Raw genomic sequence first — 17,705 nt, 5'->3', positions numbered from 1 at the left:
GCATTTGGTGCATTTGAAGTTCAAGTTTGGGATGTGTTCGGTAAGAGTTCAGACCGTGTACAGTTTGCGTTCGGTGCAATTGAAGGTCAGGTTTGGGATGTGTTCAGTAAAGTTCAGACCATGTACAGTTTGCGTTCGGTGCAATTGAAGGTCAGGTTTGGGATGTGTTCAGTAAAGTTTATACCATGTACAGTTTGCGTTTGGTGCATTTGAAGTTGAAGTGTAGGATATGTGTTCACTGAGAGTTCAGACCATGTACAGTTTGCGTTTGGTGCATTTGATGTTGAAGTGTGGGATATGTTTCACTTAGAGTTCAGACCGTGTACAGTTTGCATTTGGTGCATTTGAAGTTCAAGTTTGGGATGTGTTCAGTAAGAGTTCAGACCGTGTACAGTTTGCGTTCGGTGCAATTGAAGGTCAGGTTTGGGATGTGTTCAGTTAGGTTTCAGACCGTATACAGTTTGCGTTTGGTGCATTTGAAGGTCAGGTTTGGGATGTGTTCAGTAAGAGTTCAGACCGTGTACAGTTTGCGTTTGGTGCATTTGACGGTCAGGTTTGGGATGTGTGTTCGGTAAGAGTTCAGAACGTGTACAGTTTGCGTTTGGTGCATTTGAAGTTCATGTTTGGAAAGTGTTCGGTAAGAGTTCAGACCGTGTACAGTTTGAGTTTGGTGCATTTGACGGTCAGGTTTGGGATGTGTGTTCGGTAAGAGTTCAGAACGTGTACTGTTTGCGTTGGGTGCATTTGAAGGTCAGGTTTGGGATGTGTTCAGTAAAGTTCAGACCGTGTACAGTTTGCGTTTGGTGCATTTGAAGGTCAGGTTTGGGATGTGTTCATTAAAGTTCAGACCGTATACAGTTTGCATTTGGTGCATTTGAAGTTGAAGTTTGGGATGTGTTCGGTAAGAGTTCAGACCGTGTACAGTTTGCGTTCGGTGTAATTGAAGGTCAGGTTTGGGATGTGTTCGGTAAAAGTTCAGACCGTGTACAGTTTGCATTTGGTGCATTTGAAGTTCAAGTTTGGGATGTGTTCAGTAAGAGTTCAGACCGTGTGCAGTTTGCGTTCGGTGCATTTGAAGGTCAGGTTTGGGATGTGTTCAGTAAAGCTCAGACCATGTACAGTTTGCGTTTGGTGCATTTGAATGTCAGGTTTGGGATGTGTTCATTAAAGTTCAGACCGTGTACATTTTGCGTTTGGTGCATTTGAAGTTCCAGTTTGGGATGTGTTCAGTAAGAGTTCAGACCGTGTACAGTTTGCATTCAGTGCAATTGAAGGTCAGGTTTGGGATGTGTTCAGTAAAGTTCAGACCGTGTACAGTTTGCGTTTGGTGCAATTGAAGGTCAGGTTTGGGATCTGTTCAGTAAGGGTTCAGACCGTATACAGTTTGCATTTGGTGCATTTGAAGTTCACGTTTGGGATTTGTTCAGTAAGAGTTCAGACCGTGTACAGTTTGCATTCAGTGCAATTGAAGGTCAGGTTTGGGATGTGTTCAGTAAAGTTCAGACCGTGTACAGTTTGCGTTTGGTGCAATTGAAGGTCAGGTTTGGGATCTGTTCAATAAGGGTTCAGACCGTATACAGTTTGCATTTGGTGCATTTGAAGGTCAGGTTTGGAATGTGTTCAGTAAGGGTTCAGACCGTATACAGTTTGCATTTGGTGCATTTGAAGTTCAAGTTTGGGGTGTGTTCGGTAAGAGTTCAGACCGTGTACAGTTTGCGTTCGGTGCAGTTGAAGGTCAGGGTTGTGATGTGTTCAGTAGAGTTCAGACCGTGTAGAATTTGAGCTTGGTGCATTTGAAGTTCAAGTTTGGGATGTGTGTTCAGTAAGAGTTCAGACCGTGTACAGTTTGCATTTGGTGCATTTGAAGTTCAAGTTTGGGATGTGTTCGGTAAGCCTTCAGACCGTGTACCATTTGCATTTGGTGCATTTGAAGGTCAGATTTGGGATGTGTTCAGTACGATTTCAGACCGTGTACAGTTTGTGTTTGGTGCATTTGAAGTTCAGGTTTGTGATGTGTTCAGTAAGAGTTCAGACCGTGTACAGTTTGCGTTTGGTGCATTTGAAGTTCAAGTTTGGGATGTGTTCAGTAAGAGTTCAGACCGTGTACATTTTTCGTTCGGTGCAATTGAAGGTCAGGTTTTGGATGTGTTCAGTAAAGTTCAGACCATGTACAGTTTGCGTTTGGTGCATTTGAAGGTCAGGTTTGGGATGTGTTCAGTAAAGTTCAGGTCGTGTACAGTTTGCATTTGGTGCATTTGAAGTTGAAGTTTGGGATATGTGTTCAGTAAGAGTTTAGACCGTGTACAGTTTGCGTTTGGTGCATTTGACGTTCAAGTTTGGGATGTGTTCGGTAAGAGTTCAGATCGTGTACAGTTTGCGTTTGGTTCAGTTGAAGGTCAGTTTTGGGACACGTTCAGGCCGTGTACATTCTGGGTTTGGTCAGTTTGGACCGGCTTTGGGAAGTTTTCATTAAGTGCTCAGTCCATGAGCAGTCTGCATTTTGCCCTTTAAAGGTTGAGCTTGGGACATGTCCAGGCTATGTACAGACTGTCGGTTTGAATGTTGGGTTAGGGATGTGTTCAGTAAGCATTCAGGTGGTGTGCAGTCTGTGTTTGGGACGTTTTAGTTCTGGTTTACAAACATAAAAAACCTACGGCATAATAGAGGCCGTTCAGCCCACAAAGTGCTGAACATGTCCCTACCTTAGAAATTACTAGGCTTACCCATAGCCCTCTATTTTTCTAAGCTCCATGTACCCATCCAAAGTCTCTTAAAAGACCCTGTCGTATCCGCCTCCACCACCGTTGCTGGCAGCCCATTCCATGCACTCACCACTCTCTGCATAAAAAACTTACCCCTGACATCTCTGTACTTACTCCCCAGCACCTTAAGCTTGTGTCCTCTTGTTGCTACCATTTCAGCCCTGGGAAAAATCCTCTGACTATCCACATGATCAATGCCTCTCATCATCTTATACACCTCTATCAGGTCACCTCTCATCCTCCATCGCTCCAAGGAAAAAAGGCTGATTTCACTCAACCTATTCTCATAAGGCATGCTCCCTAATCCAGGCAACATCCTTGTAAATCTCCTCTGCACCCTTTCTATGGCTTCTGCATTCTTCCTGTAGTGAGGCAACCAGAAATGAGCACAGTACTCCAAGTGGGGTCTGACCGGGGTCCTATATAGCTGCAACATTACCTCTCGGCTCCTAAACTCAATTCCATGATTGACGAAGGCCGATATACCGTATGCTTTCTTAACCACAGAGTCAACCTGTGCAGCTGCTCTGAGTGTCCTATGGACTTGGACCCCAAAATCCCTCTGATCCTCCACACTGTCTTACCAGTAATACTATATTCTGCCATCGTATTTGACCTACCAAAATGAACCACCTCACACTTATCTGGGTTGAACTCCATCTGCCACTTCTCAGCCCAGTTTTGCATCCTATCAATGTCCTTCTGTGACCTCTGACAGCCCTCCACACTATCCACAACACCCCCAACCTTTGTGTCATCAACAAACTTATTAACCTATCCATTCACTTTCTCATCCAGATCATTTATAAAAATCACGAAGAGTAAGGGTCCCAGAACAGACCTGAGGCACACCACTGGTCACTTTCTTCCATGCAGAATATCACCTGTCTATAACCACTATATGCATTCTGTGGGCAAGCCAGTTCTGGATCCTCAAAGCAATGTCCCCTTGGATCTCATGCTTTCTTACTTTCTCAATAAACTTTGCATGGGGTACCTTATCAAATGCCTTGCTGAAATCCATATACACTACATCTACTGCTCTTCCCTCATCAATGTGTTTAGACACATCCTCAAAAAATTCAATCAGCCTCGTAAGGCACGACCTGCCCTTGACAAAGCCATGATGACTATTCCTAATCATATTATACCTCTCCAAATGTTCATAAATCCTGCCTCTCAGGATCTTATCCATCAACTTACCAACCACTGAAGTAAGACTCACTGGTCTATAATTTCCTGGGCTGTTTCTACTTCCTTTCTTGAATTGCTGCAGAACAACATCTGCAACCCTCCAATCCTCCAGAACCTCTCCTGTCCCCACTGATGATGCAAAGATCATCACCAGAGGCTCAGTAATCTCCTCCCTCACCTCCCACAGTAGCCTGGGGTACACCTCGTCCGGTCCCGGCAACCTATCCAACTTGCTGCTTTCCAAAAGCTCCAGAACATCCTCTTTCTTAATATCTGCATGCTCAAGCCTCTCACTTCACTGCAGGTTGTCACTGGGATCACTAAGATCCTTTTCCATAGTGAACACTAAAGTATTTATTAAATACCTCTGCTGTTTCCTCCGGTTCCATACACACTTTCCCACTGTCACATTTGATAGATCCTATTCTTTCACATCTTATTCTCTTATTCTTCACATACTTGTAGAATTCCTTGGGGTTTTCCTTAATCCTGCCCACCAAGGTCTTCTCATGGCCCCTTCTGGCTCTCCTAATTTCCTTCTTAAGCTCCGTCATGTTAGCCCGATAATCCTCTGGATCTCTAACGTCACCTAGCTCTCTGAACCTTGTGTAAGCTTTTCTTTTCTTCTTGACTAGATTTACTATAGCCTTTGTACACCACGGTTCCTGTACCCTACCATAACTTCCCTGACTCATTGGAACGTACCTGTGCAGAACTCCCCTGAACATTTGCCACATTCTTTCTGTACCTTTCCCTGAGAACATCTGTTCCTAATTTAAGCTTCCAAGTTCCTGCCTGATAGCCTCATAATTACTCCAATTAAGTGTTTTTCTAACTTGTCTGTTCCTATCCCTCTCCAATGCTGTGGTAAAGGAGATAGAGTTGTGATCACTATCTCCAAAATGGTCTCCAACTGAGAGATCTGACACCTGACCAGGTTCATTTCCCAATACCAGATCAAATACGGCCTCTCCTCTTGTTGGTTTATTCTGTCAAGAAACCTTCCTGAAAGCACCTAACAAACTCCACCCCATCTAAACCCCTTTCTCTGGGGAGATGCCAATTGATAACTGGGAAATTAAAATCCCCCACCACGACAAGGTTTGGGATGTGTTCAGTAAGGGTTCTTGCCATGTGCAGTCTGTGGTTGGTTGGGTTTGGGACATGTCAGTAAGCATTCAGGCCATGCACGGTCCGTGTTTGTTCTGTTTGAAAGTCAAGTTTCTGATGTGTTCAGTAAGGATTCAGACTGTGTACACAGTCCATGTTTGGTCCTTTTGAAGGTCGGGTTTGGGACGCGTCAGTAAGCGTTCAAGCTGTGCACAGTCTGTGTTTGGTCCATTTGAACGTCAAGTTTGGGACATATTCGTGAAGCATTCAGGCTGTATATAGAGTAGCATGCAAAAGTTTGGGCACCCCTGGTCAAAATTTCTGTTACTGTGAATAGCTAAGTGAGTAAAAAAATGACCTAATTTCCATAAAGTTAAACATGACACATTTCTTTAATATTTTAAGCACGATTATTTTTTTATTTCCATCTTTTACAGTTTCAAAATAACAAAAAAGGAAAAGGGTCCAAAGCAAAAGTTTGGGCACACTGCATGGTCAGAACTTAGTAACACCCCCTTTGGCAAGTATCACAGCTTGTAAACGCTTTCTGTAGCCAGCTAAGCCTTTCAATTCTTGTTTGGGGGAATTTTTGCCCATTCTTCCTTGCAAAAGGCTTCTAGTTTTGTTAGAGTCTTGGGCCGTCTTGCATGCACTGCTCTTTTGAGGTCTATCCACAGATTTTCGATGATGTTTAGCTCAGGGGACTGTGAAAGTCACGGTAAAACCTCCAGTTTGCGCCTCTTGAGGAAGTCCATTGTGGATTTTGAGGAGTGTTTAGGATCATTATCCCATTGTGGAAGCCATCCTCTTTCCACCTTCAGCTTTTTTACAGATGGTGTGATGTTTGCTTCCAGAATTTGTTGGTATTTAATTGAATTCATTCTTCCCTCTACCAGCGAAATGTTCCCCGTGTCACTGGCTGCAACACAAGCCCAAAGCATGATCAATCTAGCCTCATGCTTAACAGTTGGAGGGGTGTTCTTCTCATGAACTTCTGCACCCTTTTTTCTCCAAACACACCTTTACTCATTGCGGCCAAAAAGTTCTATTTTAACTTCATCAGTTCACAGGACTTTTTCCAAAATGCATCAGGCTTGTTTAGATGTTCCTTTGCAAACTTCTGACACTGCATTTTGTGGTGAGGACGCAGGAAAGGTTTTCTTCTGATGACTCTTCCATGAAGGTGTCACTGCACAGTGGAACAGTGCACCACCACTCCAGAGTCTGCTAAATCTTCCTGAAGGTCTTTTGCAGTCAAACGGGGGTTTTGATTTGCCTTTCTAGCAATCCTATGAGCAGTTCTCTTGAAAAGTTTTCTTGTTCTTCCAGACCTCAACTTGACCTCCACCGTTCCTGTTAACTGCCATTTCTTAATTACGTTACAAACTGAGGAAACGGCTACCTGAAAACGCTTTGCTATCTTCTTATAGTCTTCTTCTGCTTTGTGAGCATCATTTATTTTAATTTTCAGAGTGCTAGGCAGCTGCTTAGAGGTGCCCGTGGCTGCTGATTGTTGGGACAAGGATTGAGGAGACAGGGTTTGAAATTTGCATCACCTGGCCTTTTCTAATGGTAACTGTGAACAAGCCAGAGCCCTAACAAGCTAATTAAGGTCTGAGACCTTGGTAAAAGTTATTGGAGAGCTCAAATCTCTTGGGGTGCCCAAACTTTTGCATGGTGCTCCTTTCCTTTTTTTTCACTCTAAAATTGTACAAAACAAAATAATGCACTAATCTTGCTTAAAATGTTGAAAAGAATGTTTCATCTTTAACTTTATGACTTTTGGAGCTCAGTTCATCTTCTACTCACTTAACTATTCACAGTAACAGAAATTTTGACCAGGGTGCCTCTGTGCATGCCACTTTTGCATGCCACTGTATTCTGTGTTTGGTCCATTTGAAGGCGGGCTTTGGGACGTGTTCATCCAGGGTTCAGGCCGATACAGACTGTTTGGTCTTCTTGAAGGTCATTGTTTCAAATATGTCAATAAGCATTCTGGCCGTGTACAGTCTGTGTTTGTCCGTTTGAAGGCCGGGTTGCGGACGTGTTCAGTAAGGATTCAGACTTTGTACAGTCCGTGTTTGGTGCGATAGGAGGTCAGAGTTCGGGACGCGTTCAGTAAGGATTCAGACTTTGTAAGTCCGTGTTTGGTGCGTTAGGAGGTCGGAGTTTGGGATGCATTCAGTAAGGATTCAGACTTTGTACAGTCTTTGTTTGGTCCATTTGAAGGTGAGGTTTGGGCTGCGTCAGTAAGTTTTCAGGCCGTGTACAGTTTGTGTTTGGTCCATTTGAAGTTTGGGTTTGGGAAGTATTTGGGAAGCGTTCAGTTGTGTACAATCAGTGTTTGGTCCATTTGAAGGTTGTGTTTGGGATGTGTTCTGTAAGCTTCAGGCCATGTACAGTCCGTGTTTTGTACCTGTTGGGTATAGTTTTTTGCTGTTCTCAGGCCCTGTTCAGTCTGTGTTTGGACAGGTGTGAGCCGTGTTCATTCCATGTCTGTTCTGTGGAGGAAATGCTCACCAGCTATCCACAGGGATGTTGTATAGTTCCGAGATTCCAAACGACATAGCTCCCATGAAGTCATTACGGGACGTCCGGTCCCAGTCCCAGACCTCCACCAGGAGACGGCGTTCCCGATCTGATGGCTTCAGGGAGCTGGGGGGGAGGGGGTTGCAGGGGAGGGGAGAGAGAGGGAGGGAGAGAGAAAGAGAGGGGGACAGGGAGTTGGTGATGGAGAGAAAAATAAGGAAAGAAAGTGGGGAGAGGGGAAGAGATCCAGCAGGAGAGAGGGGGAGAGAAATGGGGAGGAGACAGGGCAAGAGAGAGGTGGGCAGATAGAGGGGGTGTGAGGGAGAGAGTAGGAGGGGGAGAGATGGGGAAGAGAGGAGAAGAGAGATCGGGTGAATAAGGAACAGAGAGGGGTAGTGTGAGAAGAGAGGAGAGATGATTAGAGAGGGTGAGCAAGGGGAACAAAAGCAGGAGAGTCAGGGGACAGAGAAGGGGAAATGATAAAGAGCAAGGAAGAGGGTGAGGGGGAGAGAAAGGGGAGAGATAGACAAATGGGGGAGTGGGGAGAGAGGGAATGGAGAGATGGGGGAAGAAGTTGAAAATTTTCAAATGAGTCATGAACCATGGGACACAACTTTCCTTCTCCACGCTTTCTACCCACACCCCTCTCCTTCCCACTCTCTCTCCACTCCACACCACCCAACACTCTCTCCCCATACCTCTGCTTCTCCGCACTCTCTCTACCAAATCACCTGTACTTAACATCACTCACAGGTCCTTTCCTGCACTGACCTACCCACTAACTCCACATTCACGTGCCCCTCTCCCTACTCAGCTTTCCTTCACCCTTTTCACTCCTGACTCACCTGTTCATCTCCCCAACTCACCTGTCCTTTTCCCCACTCACCGATCCATTCCCCGCTCACCTGTCATTTCCCCACTCACCTGTCCTTTCCCCACTCACCTGTCATTTCCCCACTCACCTGTCCTTTCCCCGTTCACCTGTCCTTTCCCCATTCACCCACCCTTCTTCCCACTTACCTGTCCTTCTCCCCACTCACCTGTCCTTCTCCCAATTCACCTGTCCTTCTCCCCACTCACCTGTCCTTCTCTCTACTCACCTGTCATTTCCCTACTCACCTGTCCTTTCCCCGTTCACCTGTCCTTTCCCCACTCACCCACCCTTCTCCCCACTCACCTGTCCTCCCTATTCACCTGTCCTTCTCCCAACTCACCTGTCCTTTCCCCACTCACCTGTCCTCCCTATTCACCTGTCCTTCTCCCCATTCACCTGTCCTTCTCCCCACTCACCTGTCCTTCTCCCCACTCACCTTTACTTCTCCCTACTCACCTGTCATTTCCCTACTCATCTCCCTACTCACCTGCCATTTCCCCTCTCACCTGACCTTCTCCCTACTCACCTGTCCTTCTCTCCACTCACCTGTCCTCGCTCACCTATCCTCCCTATTCTCCTGTCCTTTCCCTGCTCACGTATCCTTCTCCCCACTCACCTGTCCTCACTCACCTATCCTCCCTATTCTCCTGTCCTTTCCCTGCTCACGTGTCCTTCTCCCCACTCACCTGTCCTCACTCACCTATCCTCCCTATTCTCCTGTCCTTTCCCTGCTCACGTGTCCTTCTCCCCACTCACCTGTCCTTTCCCACTCACCTGTCATTTCCCTATTCACCTGTCCTTCTCCCAACTCACCTGTCCTTTCCCCACTCACCTGTCCTCCCTATTCACCTGTCCTTCTCCCCATTCACCTGTCCTTCTCCCCACTCACCTGTCCTTCTCCCCACTCACCTTTACTTCTCCCTACTCACCTGTCATTTCCCTACTCACCTCCCTACTCACCTGCCATTTCCCCTCTCACCTGTCCTTCTCCCTACTCACCTGTCCTTCTCTCCACTCACCTGTCCTCGCTCACCTATCCTCCCTATTCTCCTGTCCTTTCCCTGCTCACGTGTCCTTCTCCCCACTCACCTGTCCTCACTCACCTATCCTCCCTATTCTCCTGTCCTTTCCCTGCTCACGTGTCCTTCTCCCCACTCACCTGTCCTTTCCCACTCACCTGTCATTTCCCTATTCACCTGTCCTTCTCCCAACTCACCTGTCCTTTCCCCACTCACCTGTCCTCCCTATTCACCTGTCCTTCTCCCCATTCACCTGTCCTTCTCCCCACTCACCTGTCCTTCTCCCCACTCACCTTTACTTCTCCCTACTCACCTGTCATTTCCCTACTCACCTCCCTACTCACCTGCCATTTCCCCTCTCACCTGTCCTTCTCCCTACTCACCTGTCCTTCTCTCCACTCACCTGTCCTCGCTCACCTATCCTCCCTATTCTCCTGTCCTTTCCCTGCTCACGTATCCTTCTCCCCACTCACCTGTCCTCACTCACCTATCCTCCCTATTCTCCTGTCCTTTCCCTGCTCACGTGTCCTTCTCCCCACTCACCTGTCCTTTCCCACTCACCTGTCATTTCCCTACTCACCTGTCCTTCTCCCTACTCACCTGCCATTTCCCTACTCACCTGTCCTTTCCCCACTTAACTGTCCTTCTCCCCACTCACCTGTCCTTCTCCCCCTCACCTGTCCTTCTCCCTACTCACCTGTCCTTCTCCCCACTCACCTGTCCTTTCCCACTCACCTGTCATTTTCCTACTCACCTGTCCTTCTCCCTACTCACCTGCCATTTCCCTACTCACCTGTCCTTTCCCCACTCACCTTTCCTTCTCCCTACTCACCTGTCCTTCTCCTCACTCACCTGTCCTTTCCAACTCACCTGCCATTTCCCTACTCACCTGTCCTTCTCCCTACTCACCTGCCATTTCCCTACTCACCTGTCCTTTCCCCACTTACCTGTCCTTCTCCCCACTCACCTGTCCTTCTCCCCCTCACCTGTCCTTCTCCCCACTCACCTGTCCTTCCCTCCACTTACCTGTCCTTCTCCCTACTCACCTCTAATTTCCCCACTTACCTGGCCTTTCCCTACTCCTACTGCTATTTGGATAGCAGTAGAAGGATCAGTCTGAGTCAGCATGGATTTATGAAGGGAAAATCATGCTTGATTAATCTTCTGGAGTTTTTTGAGGATGTAACTATGAAAATGGACAAGGGAGAGCCAGTGGATGTAATGTGCCTGGACTTCCAGAAAGCTTTTGATACAGTCCCACATAGGAGATTAGTGGGCAAAATTAGGGCACATGGTATTGGGGGCAGAGTACTGACATGGATTGAAAATTGGCTGGCTGACATTAAACAAAAAGAGTAGTGATTAACGAGTCCCTTTCGGAATGGCAGGCTGTGACCAGTGGGGTACCACAAGGTTCGGTACTGGGACCGCAGCTGTTTACAATATACATTAATGATTTAGATAAAGGGAATAAAAGTAACTTTAGCAAATTTGCTGATGACACAAAGCTGGGTGGCAGTGTGAAGTGTCAGGAGGATGTTATGAGAATGCAGGGTGACTTGGACAGGTTGGGTGAGTGGACAAATGTATGGCAGATGCAGTTTAACGTGGATAAATGTGAGGTTATCCACATCGGTGGCAAGAACAGGAAGGCAAATTACTATCTAAATGGAGTCAAGTTAGGAAAAGGGGAAGTACAACGAGATCTAGGTGTTCTTGTACATCAGTCAATGAAAGCAAGCATGCAGGTACAGCAGGCAGTGAAGAAAGCTAATGGCATGCTGGCCTTTATAACAAGAGGAATTGAGTATAGGAGTAAAGAGGTCCTTCTGCAGCTGTACAGGGCCCTGGTGAGACCCCACCTGGAGTACTGTCTGCAGTTTTGGTCTCCAAGTTTGAGGAAGGACATTCTTGCTATTGAGGGAGTGCAGCGTAGGTTCACGAGGTTAATTCCCGGAATGGCGGGACTGTCATATGTTGAAAGATTGGAGCGACTGGGCTTGTATACACTGGAATTTAGAAGGATGAGAGGAGATCTGATTGAAATATATAAGATTATTAAGGGATTGGACACGCTGGAGGCAGGAAGCATGTTCCTGCTGATGGGTGAGTCCAGAACTAGAGGCCACAGTTTAGGAATAAGGGGTAGGCCATTTAGAACAGAGATGCGGAAAAACTGTTTCACCCAGAGAGTGGTGGATATGTGGAATGCTCTGCCTCAGAAGGCAGTGGAGGCCAAGTCACTGGATGCATTCAAGAGAGAGTTAGATAGAGCTCTTATAGACAATAGACAATAGGTGCAGAAGTAGACCATTCGGCCCCTCGAGTCTGCACCGCCATTCTGAGATCATGGCTGATCATTCATTATCAATACCCAGTCCCTGCCTTGTCCCATTATCCCTTGATTCCCCTATCCATCAGATATCTATCTAGCTCCTTCTTGAAAGCATCCAGAGAATTGGCCTCCACCGTCTTCCGAGGCAGTGCATTCCACACCTGCACAACTCTCTGGGAGAAGAAGCTCTTCCTCAACTCTGTTTTAGATAACTGACCTCTTATTCTCAATCCATGCCCTCTGGTACTGGACTCTCCCAACATCTGGAACATATTTCCTGCCTCAATCCTATCAAATCCTTTAACTATCTTAAACGTTTCAATCAGATCCCCTCTCAATCTCCTCAATTCCAGCGTGTACAAGCCCAATCTCTCCAATCTCTCTGCGTAAGACAGCCCTGCCATCCCAGGAATCAACCTAGTGAATCTACGCTGCACTTCCTCAATTGCCAGAATGTCCTTCCTTAAACCTGGAGACCAAAACTGTACACTATATTCCAGGTGTGGTCTCACCAGGGCCCTGTACAAATGCAAAAAGACATCCTTGCTCGTACTCAATTCCCCTTGTAATAAAGGCCAACATTCCATTTGCCCCTTCACTGCCTGTTGCACTTGCTCATTCACCTTCATTGACTGATGAACTAGGACTCCTAGGTCTCTTTGCATTTCTCCCTTACCTAACTCTACACCATTCAGACAATACTCTGCCCTCTTGTTCCAGCTTCCAAAGTGGATAACTTCACATTTATTCACATTGAATGACATCTGCCAAGTATCTGCCCACTCACCCAGCCTATCCAAGTCTCCCTGTATTCTCCTAACATCCTCTACGCATGTCACACTGCCACCCAGTTTAGTATCGTCAGCAAACTTGCTGATATATTTTTCAATGCCCTCATCTAAATCGTTGACATAAATCGTAAAGAGCTGTGGTCCCAATACAGAGCCCTGTGGTACCCCACTAGTCACCTCCAGCCAGTCTGAGAAACACCCATTCACTGCTACCCTTTGCTTTCTATCTGCCACCCAGTTTTCTATCCATGTTGAAACCCTGCCCCCAATGCCATGAGCTCTCATTTTACTCACCAATCTCCAATGTGGCACCTTATCGAATGCCTTCTGAAAATCTAGGTACACAACATCCACTGGCTTACCCTCATCTAACATCCTTGTTACACCCTCAAAAAACTCCAACAGATTAGTCAAGCATGATTTGCCCTTGGTAAATCCATGCTGGCTCGGCCTAATCCTATTACTGCCATCTAGATGTGCCACTATTTCGTCCTTAATAATGGACTCAAGCATCTTCCCCACGACTGACGTTAGGCTAACAGGGCAATAGTTCTCCATTTTCTCCTTCCCTCCCTTCTTGAAAAGTGGGATAACATTAGCCACTCTCCAATCTTCAGGAACTGATCTTGAATCTAAGGAACATTGGAAAATGATTACCAATGCATCCGCAATTTCCTGAGCCACCTCTTTTAGAACCCTCGGATGCAGACCATCTGGACCCGGGGATTTATTAGCCTTCAGTCCTACCAGTCTACTCATCACAGTTTCTTTCCTAATGTCAATCTGTCTCAATTCCTCTGATATCTTATGACCCTGGCCCATCCATACATCTGGGAGATTGCTTGTGTCCTCCCTGGTGAAGACAGATCTAAAGTACGCATTAAATTCTGTTGCCATTTCCCTGTTTCCCATAACAATTTCTCCCAATTCATTCTTCAAGGGGCCAACATTGTTCTTAACTATCTTCTTTCTCTTCACATAGCTAAAAAAGCTTTTGCTATCCCCTTTTATATTCCTGGCTAGACTGAGCTCATACCTGATATTTTCTCTCCGTATTGCTTTTTTAGTTAAGATCTGCTGTTCCTTAAAACTTTCCCAATCATCTGTATTCCCACTCATCTTAGCCCTGTCATACTTCTTTTTCTTTAATGCTATACAATCTCTGACTTCCTTTGTCAACCACTGTGGCCCCTTCCCCCTCTTTGAATCCTTCCTTCTCATTGGAATGAACTGCTTTTGCATCTTTTGTATTTTCCCCAAGAATATCTGCCATTGCTGATCCACTGTCTTTCCTGCCAGGGCATCCGCCCATTTAACTTTGGCCAGCTCTTCCCTCATGGCTCCGTAGTCTCCTTTATTTAATTGCAACACTGACACCTCTGATCTGCCCTTATCCCTCTCAAATTGTAGATAAAAACTTATCATGTTATGATCACTACTTCCTAATGGCTCCTAGATAGCAGGGTCAAGGGATATGGGGAGAGGGCAGGAACGGGGTACTGATTGTATATGATCAGCCATGATCACAGTGAATGGCAGTGCTGGCTAGAAGGGCCAAATGGCCTACTCCTGCACCTACTGTCTATTGTCTATTGTCATTTCCCCACTTACCTGACCTTTCCCTTCTCACCTGTACTTCTCCCTACTCACCTGTCATTTCCCCACTTACCTGTCCTTCTCCCCTATCACCCATCCTTCTCCCTACTCACCTGTCATTTCCCCACTTACCTGACCTTTCCCTTCTCACCTGTACTTCTCCCTACTCACCTGTCATTTCCCCACTCACCTGACATTTCTGCACTCACTCTCGTTTGACTATAACTCTCCTTCCCCACTTTGCGCCCCTTCTCCGCCGTTCCCGCTTCTTCCTCTCTCAAAGTGAAAGGAAATTCCTTATCAAAGTACATATACGTCACCATATACAATCCTGAGGTTCATTTCCTTCTGGACACTTACAGGAAAATAAAGAAATAAAGTAGATATTTATGAAAAACAAAGACTGACATTGCACAGAAGTATGATCATACAAAGAAAAATAATATTGAGAACATGAGATGGAAAATTCTGAAAGTGTGTCCATAGGTTATGGGAACAGTTCTGTAACAAAGTGATGTTATCCCTCGATTCAGAGCCTGATTGTCAAGGGGTAAAACTGTTCCTGGACCTGGTGGTGTGAGTCCTGATACCTCCTTCCTGAAAGCAGCAGTGAGATGAGAGCCTGGTCTAGGAGGTGAATGCTGCTTTCCTGCCATAATGTAGATGTGAGGAGTGGTGGGCGCAGAGCTTTCCTGTGATAGTCTGGGCTTCATTCACCGCTTTTTGTAGGGTTTTCATTGGTGCTTCCATGCCAGGCTGTGATGCAGCCACTCTCCACTACACGTCTATGCAAAGTTTGTCACAGTTTTAGATGTCATGCCAAATCTTGGCAAAATTTCAAGGAAGTAGAGGCACTGCAGTACTTTGTGATGCTGTGTCCAGATCAGGTCCTCTAGATTGATAACACTGAGGAATTTAAAGTTATCGACACTCTCCCCCACCTTTCCCCTCTCTCTGTCCTGCCCTTCTCTCCCTCTCCCTCCTCCCACAGCCCTCCCTGTAGGTGCTGAGTTGACGCTCACAAGGTGAAGGCCTCGTTCCAGATGGGGTTGAGGGTTGACCGGATCGTACGGGTCTTTTGTTTACTTTGTCCTTTGGGGTCTGGGATCAACTTGAGCTTCACATAGGGATCTGAGAGTCCATTTGGATCCATTGGGATCAAATTCCGGGCTTCACCCACTGTGGGGGGAGAAGAGAGAATGGGGAAGAGGGGTCAGAGAGAGAGGTTGGGGAAAACAGGAGAGAGAAAGGGAGGGAGAAGCAGGAGAAAGAGCGGGTGAAGAGAGAGGTGGCAGAAAGAAAGGGGGAGGGTGAGAGAGAGTGTGACAGGGAGAGAGGAACAAGCAAGGTGAGAGAGTGGGGAGAGAGGGGGAGAGCGACAAGGAAGAGGGGAGAGAAAGGAGAGGAGAGAGGGGAAGGAATGGCGAGAGAAGGGAAAGTGGGGCAAGAGAGAGGAGAGAGGGAAGAGGATGGTAAGAGATGGGGAGGGGGGAGAGAAGGTGGGGAAGAAGAGGTGGGAAGGGAGTGGGGGAGAGAGGTGGGATGAGAGTTGAGGAGATTGAGCACCCTCACTGCCCTCCAACAGAGTGCAATTCCCTCATGGCCCTCCCACAGCGTGGATCTCCCTCACTGACCCTCCCACAGCGTGGAGCTCCCTCACTGACCCACAGTGTGGAGCTCCCTCACTGACCCTCCCACAGTGTGGATCTCCCTCACTGCCCTCAGTGTGGAGCTCCCTCACTGACCTTCCAAAGTGTGGAGCTCCTTCACTGACCCTCCCACAATGTGGAGCTCCCTCACTGACCCTCCCACAGTGTGGATCTCCCTCACTGCCCTCAGTGTGGAGTTCCCTCACTGACCTTCCACAGTGTGGAGCTCCTTCACTGACCCTCCCACAGTGTGGATCTCCCTCACTGCCCTCAGTGTGGAGCTCCCTCACTGACCCTCCCACAGTGTGGAGCTCCCATTCCAACCCTCCCACAGTGTGGAGCTCCCTCACTGACCCTCCCACAGTGTGGAGCTCCCATTCCAACCCTCCCACAGTGTGGAGCTCCCTCACTGACCCTCCCACAGTGTGGAGCTCCCTCACTGACCCTCCCACAGTGTGGATCTACTTCACTGACCCTCCCACAGTGTGGAGCTCCCATTCCAACCCTCCCACAGTGTGGAGCTCCCATTCCAACCCTCCCACAGTGTGGAGCTCCCAGTCCAACCCTCCCACAGTGTGGAGCTCCCATTCCAACCCTCCCACAGTGTGGAGCTCCTTCACTGACCCTCCCACAGTGTGGATCTACTTCACTGCCAATCCCAGTGTGGAGCTCCCTCACTGACCCTCCCACAGTGTGGAGCTCCCTCACTGACCTTCCCACAGTGTGGAGCTCCCATTCCAACCCTCCCACAGTGTGGATCTACTTCACTGACCCTCCCACAGAGTGGATCTCCTTCACTGACCCTCCCACAGTGTGGAGCTCCCTCACTGACCCTCCCACAGTGGAGCTCCTTCACTGACCCTCCCACAGTGTGCAGCTCCCATTCCAACCCTCCCACAGTGTGGAGCTCCCTCACTGACCCTCCCACAGTGTGCAGCTCCCATTCCAACCCTCCCACAGTGTGGAGCTCCCTCACTGACCCTCCCACAGTGTGGATCTACTTCACTGCCAATCCCAGTGTGGATCTCCTTCACTGACCCTCCCACAGAGTGGAGCTCCTTCACTGACCCTCTCACAGTGTGGAGCTCACTCACCATGACACCCACAACACAAAGATGCCACACTGCCACTTCTACAGGACAGAATACCCCGGCCACCCCCTCACTGCCCACTCTAGACAGCTGGCTACCCTGACCACCCCCTCACTGACCCCTCTAGAGACCAGGGTACGCCGACCACACGCTCACTGACCCCTCTAGAGACTGGGGTACCCCAACCACCCCATCACTGACCCCTCTAGAGAACCGGGTACCCTGACCACACCCTCAACTGACCCCTCTAGAGACCCGGGTACCCTGACCACCCCCTCACTGTCCCCTCTAGAGACCCGGGTACTCAGACCACCACCTCACTGACCCCTGTAGAGACCCGGGTACACTGACCACCCCCTCACTGACCACTCTAGAGACCTGGGTACCCTTACCACCCCCTCACTGACCCCTCCAGAGACCCGGGTACCCTGACCACCCCCTCACTGACCCCTCTAGAGACCCAGGTACACCGACCACCCCTTCACTGCCCCCACTAGAGACCTGGGTACCCTGACCACCCCCTCACTTACCCCTCTAGAGACCCGGGTACCCTGACCACCCCCTCACTGACCCCTCTAGAGACTCGGGTACCCTGACCACCCCCTCACTGACCCCCACACTGACACCTCCAGAGACCCGGGTACATCAAACACCCGCTCACTGACCCTATAGGGACCTGGGTACCCCGACCACCACCTCACTGCCCCTCTAGAGACCCGGGTACATCAACCACCCTCTCCCTGAACACTCTAGAG

The 17,705-nt window shown here is 48.1% G+C and overlaps 1 protein-coding gene across 6 annotated transcripts in view; it reads right to left on the bottom strand.

Moving 5' to 3' along the window:
- Positions 1 to 17,705, bottom strand: part of LOC132385502 (protein kinase C alpha type-like) — a 425,476-nt gene that overhangs the window by 135,257 nt on the left and 272,514 nt on the right. For all 6 annotated transcript variants that reach the window (XM_059957622.1, XM_059957616.1, XM_059957618.1 and 3 more), the window contains exons 6-7: positions 15,233 to 15,389; positions 7,587 to 7,721 (exon numbers count right to left, since the gene is read on the bottom strand). In XM_059957622.1, coding sequence (XP_059813605.1) covers positions 7,587 to 7,721; positions 15,233 to 15,389 — 292 coding nt within the window. The remainder of the gene's footprint in view (positions 1 to 7,586; positions 7,722 to 15,232; positions 15,390 to 17,705) is intronic.

Source organism: Hypanus sabinus (assembly GCF_030144855.1).
Source record: "Hypanus sabinus isolate sHypSab1 chromosome 24 unlocalized genomic scaffold, sHypSab1.hap1 SUPER_24_unloc_3, whole genome shotgun sequence".
Classification (NCBI taxonomy): Eukaryota; Metazoa; Chordata; class Chondrichthyes; order Myliobatiformes; family Dasyatidae; genus Hypanus; species Hypanus sabinus.
This window is presented reverse-complemented; position numbering and strand designations above follow the sequence as displayed.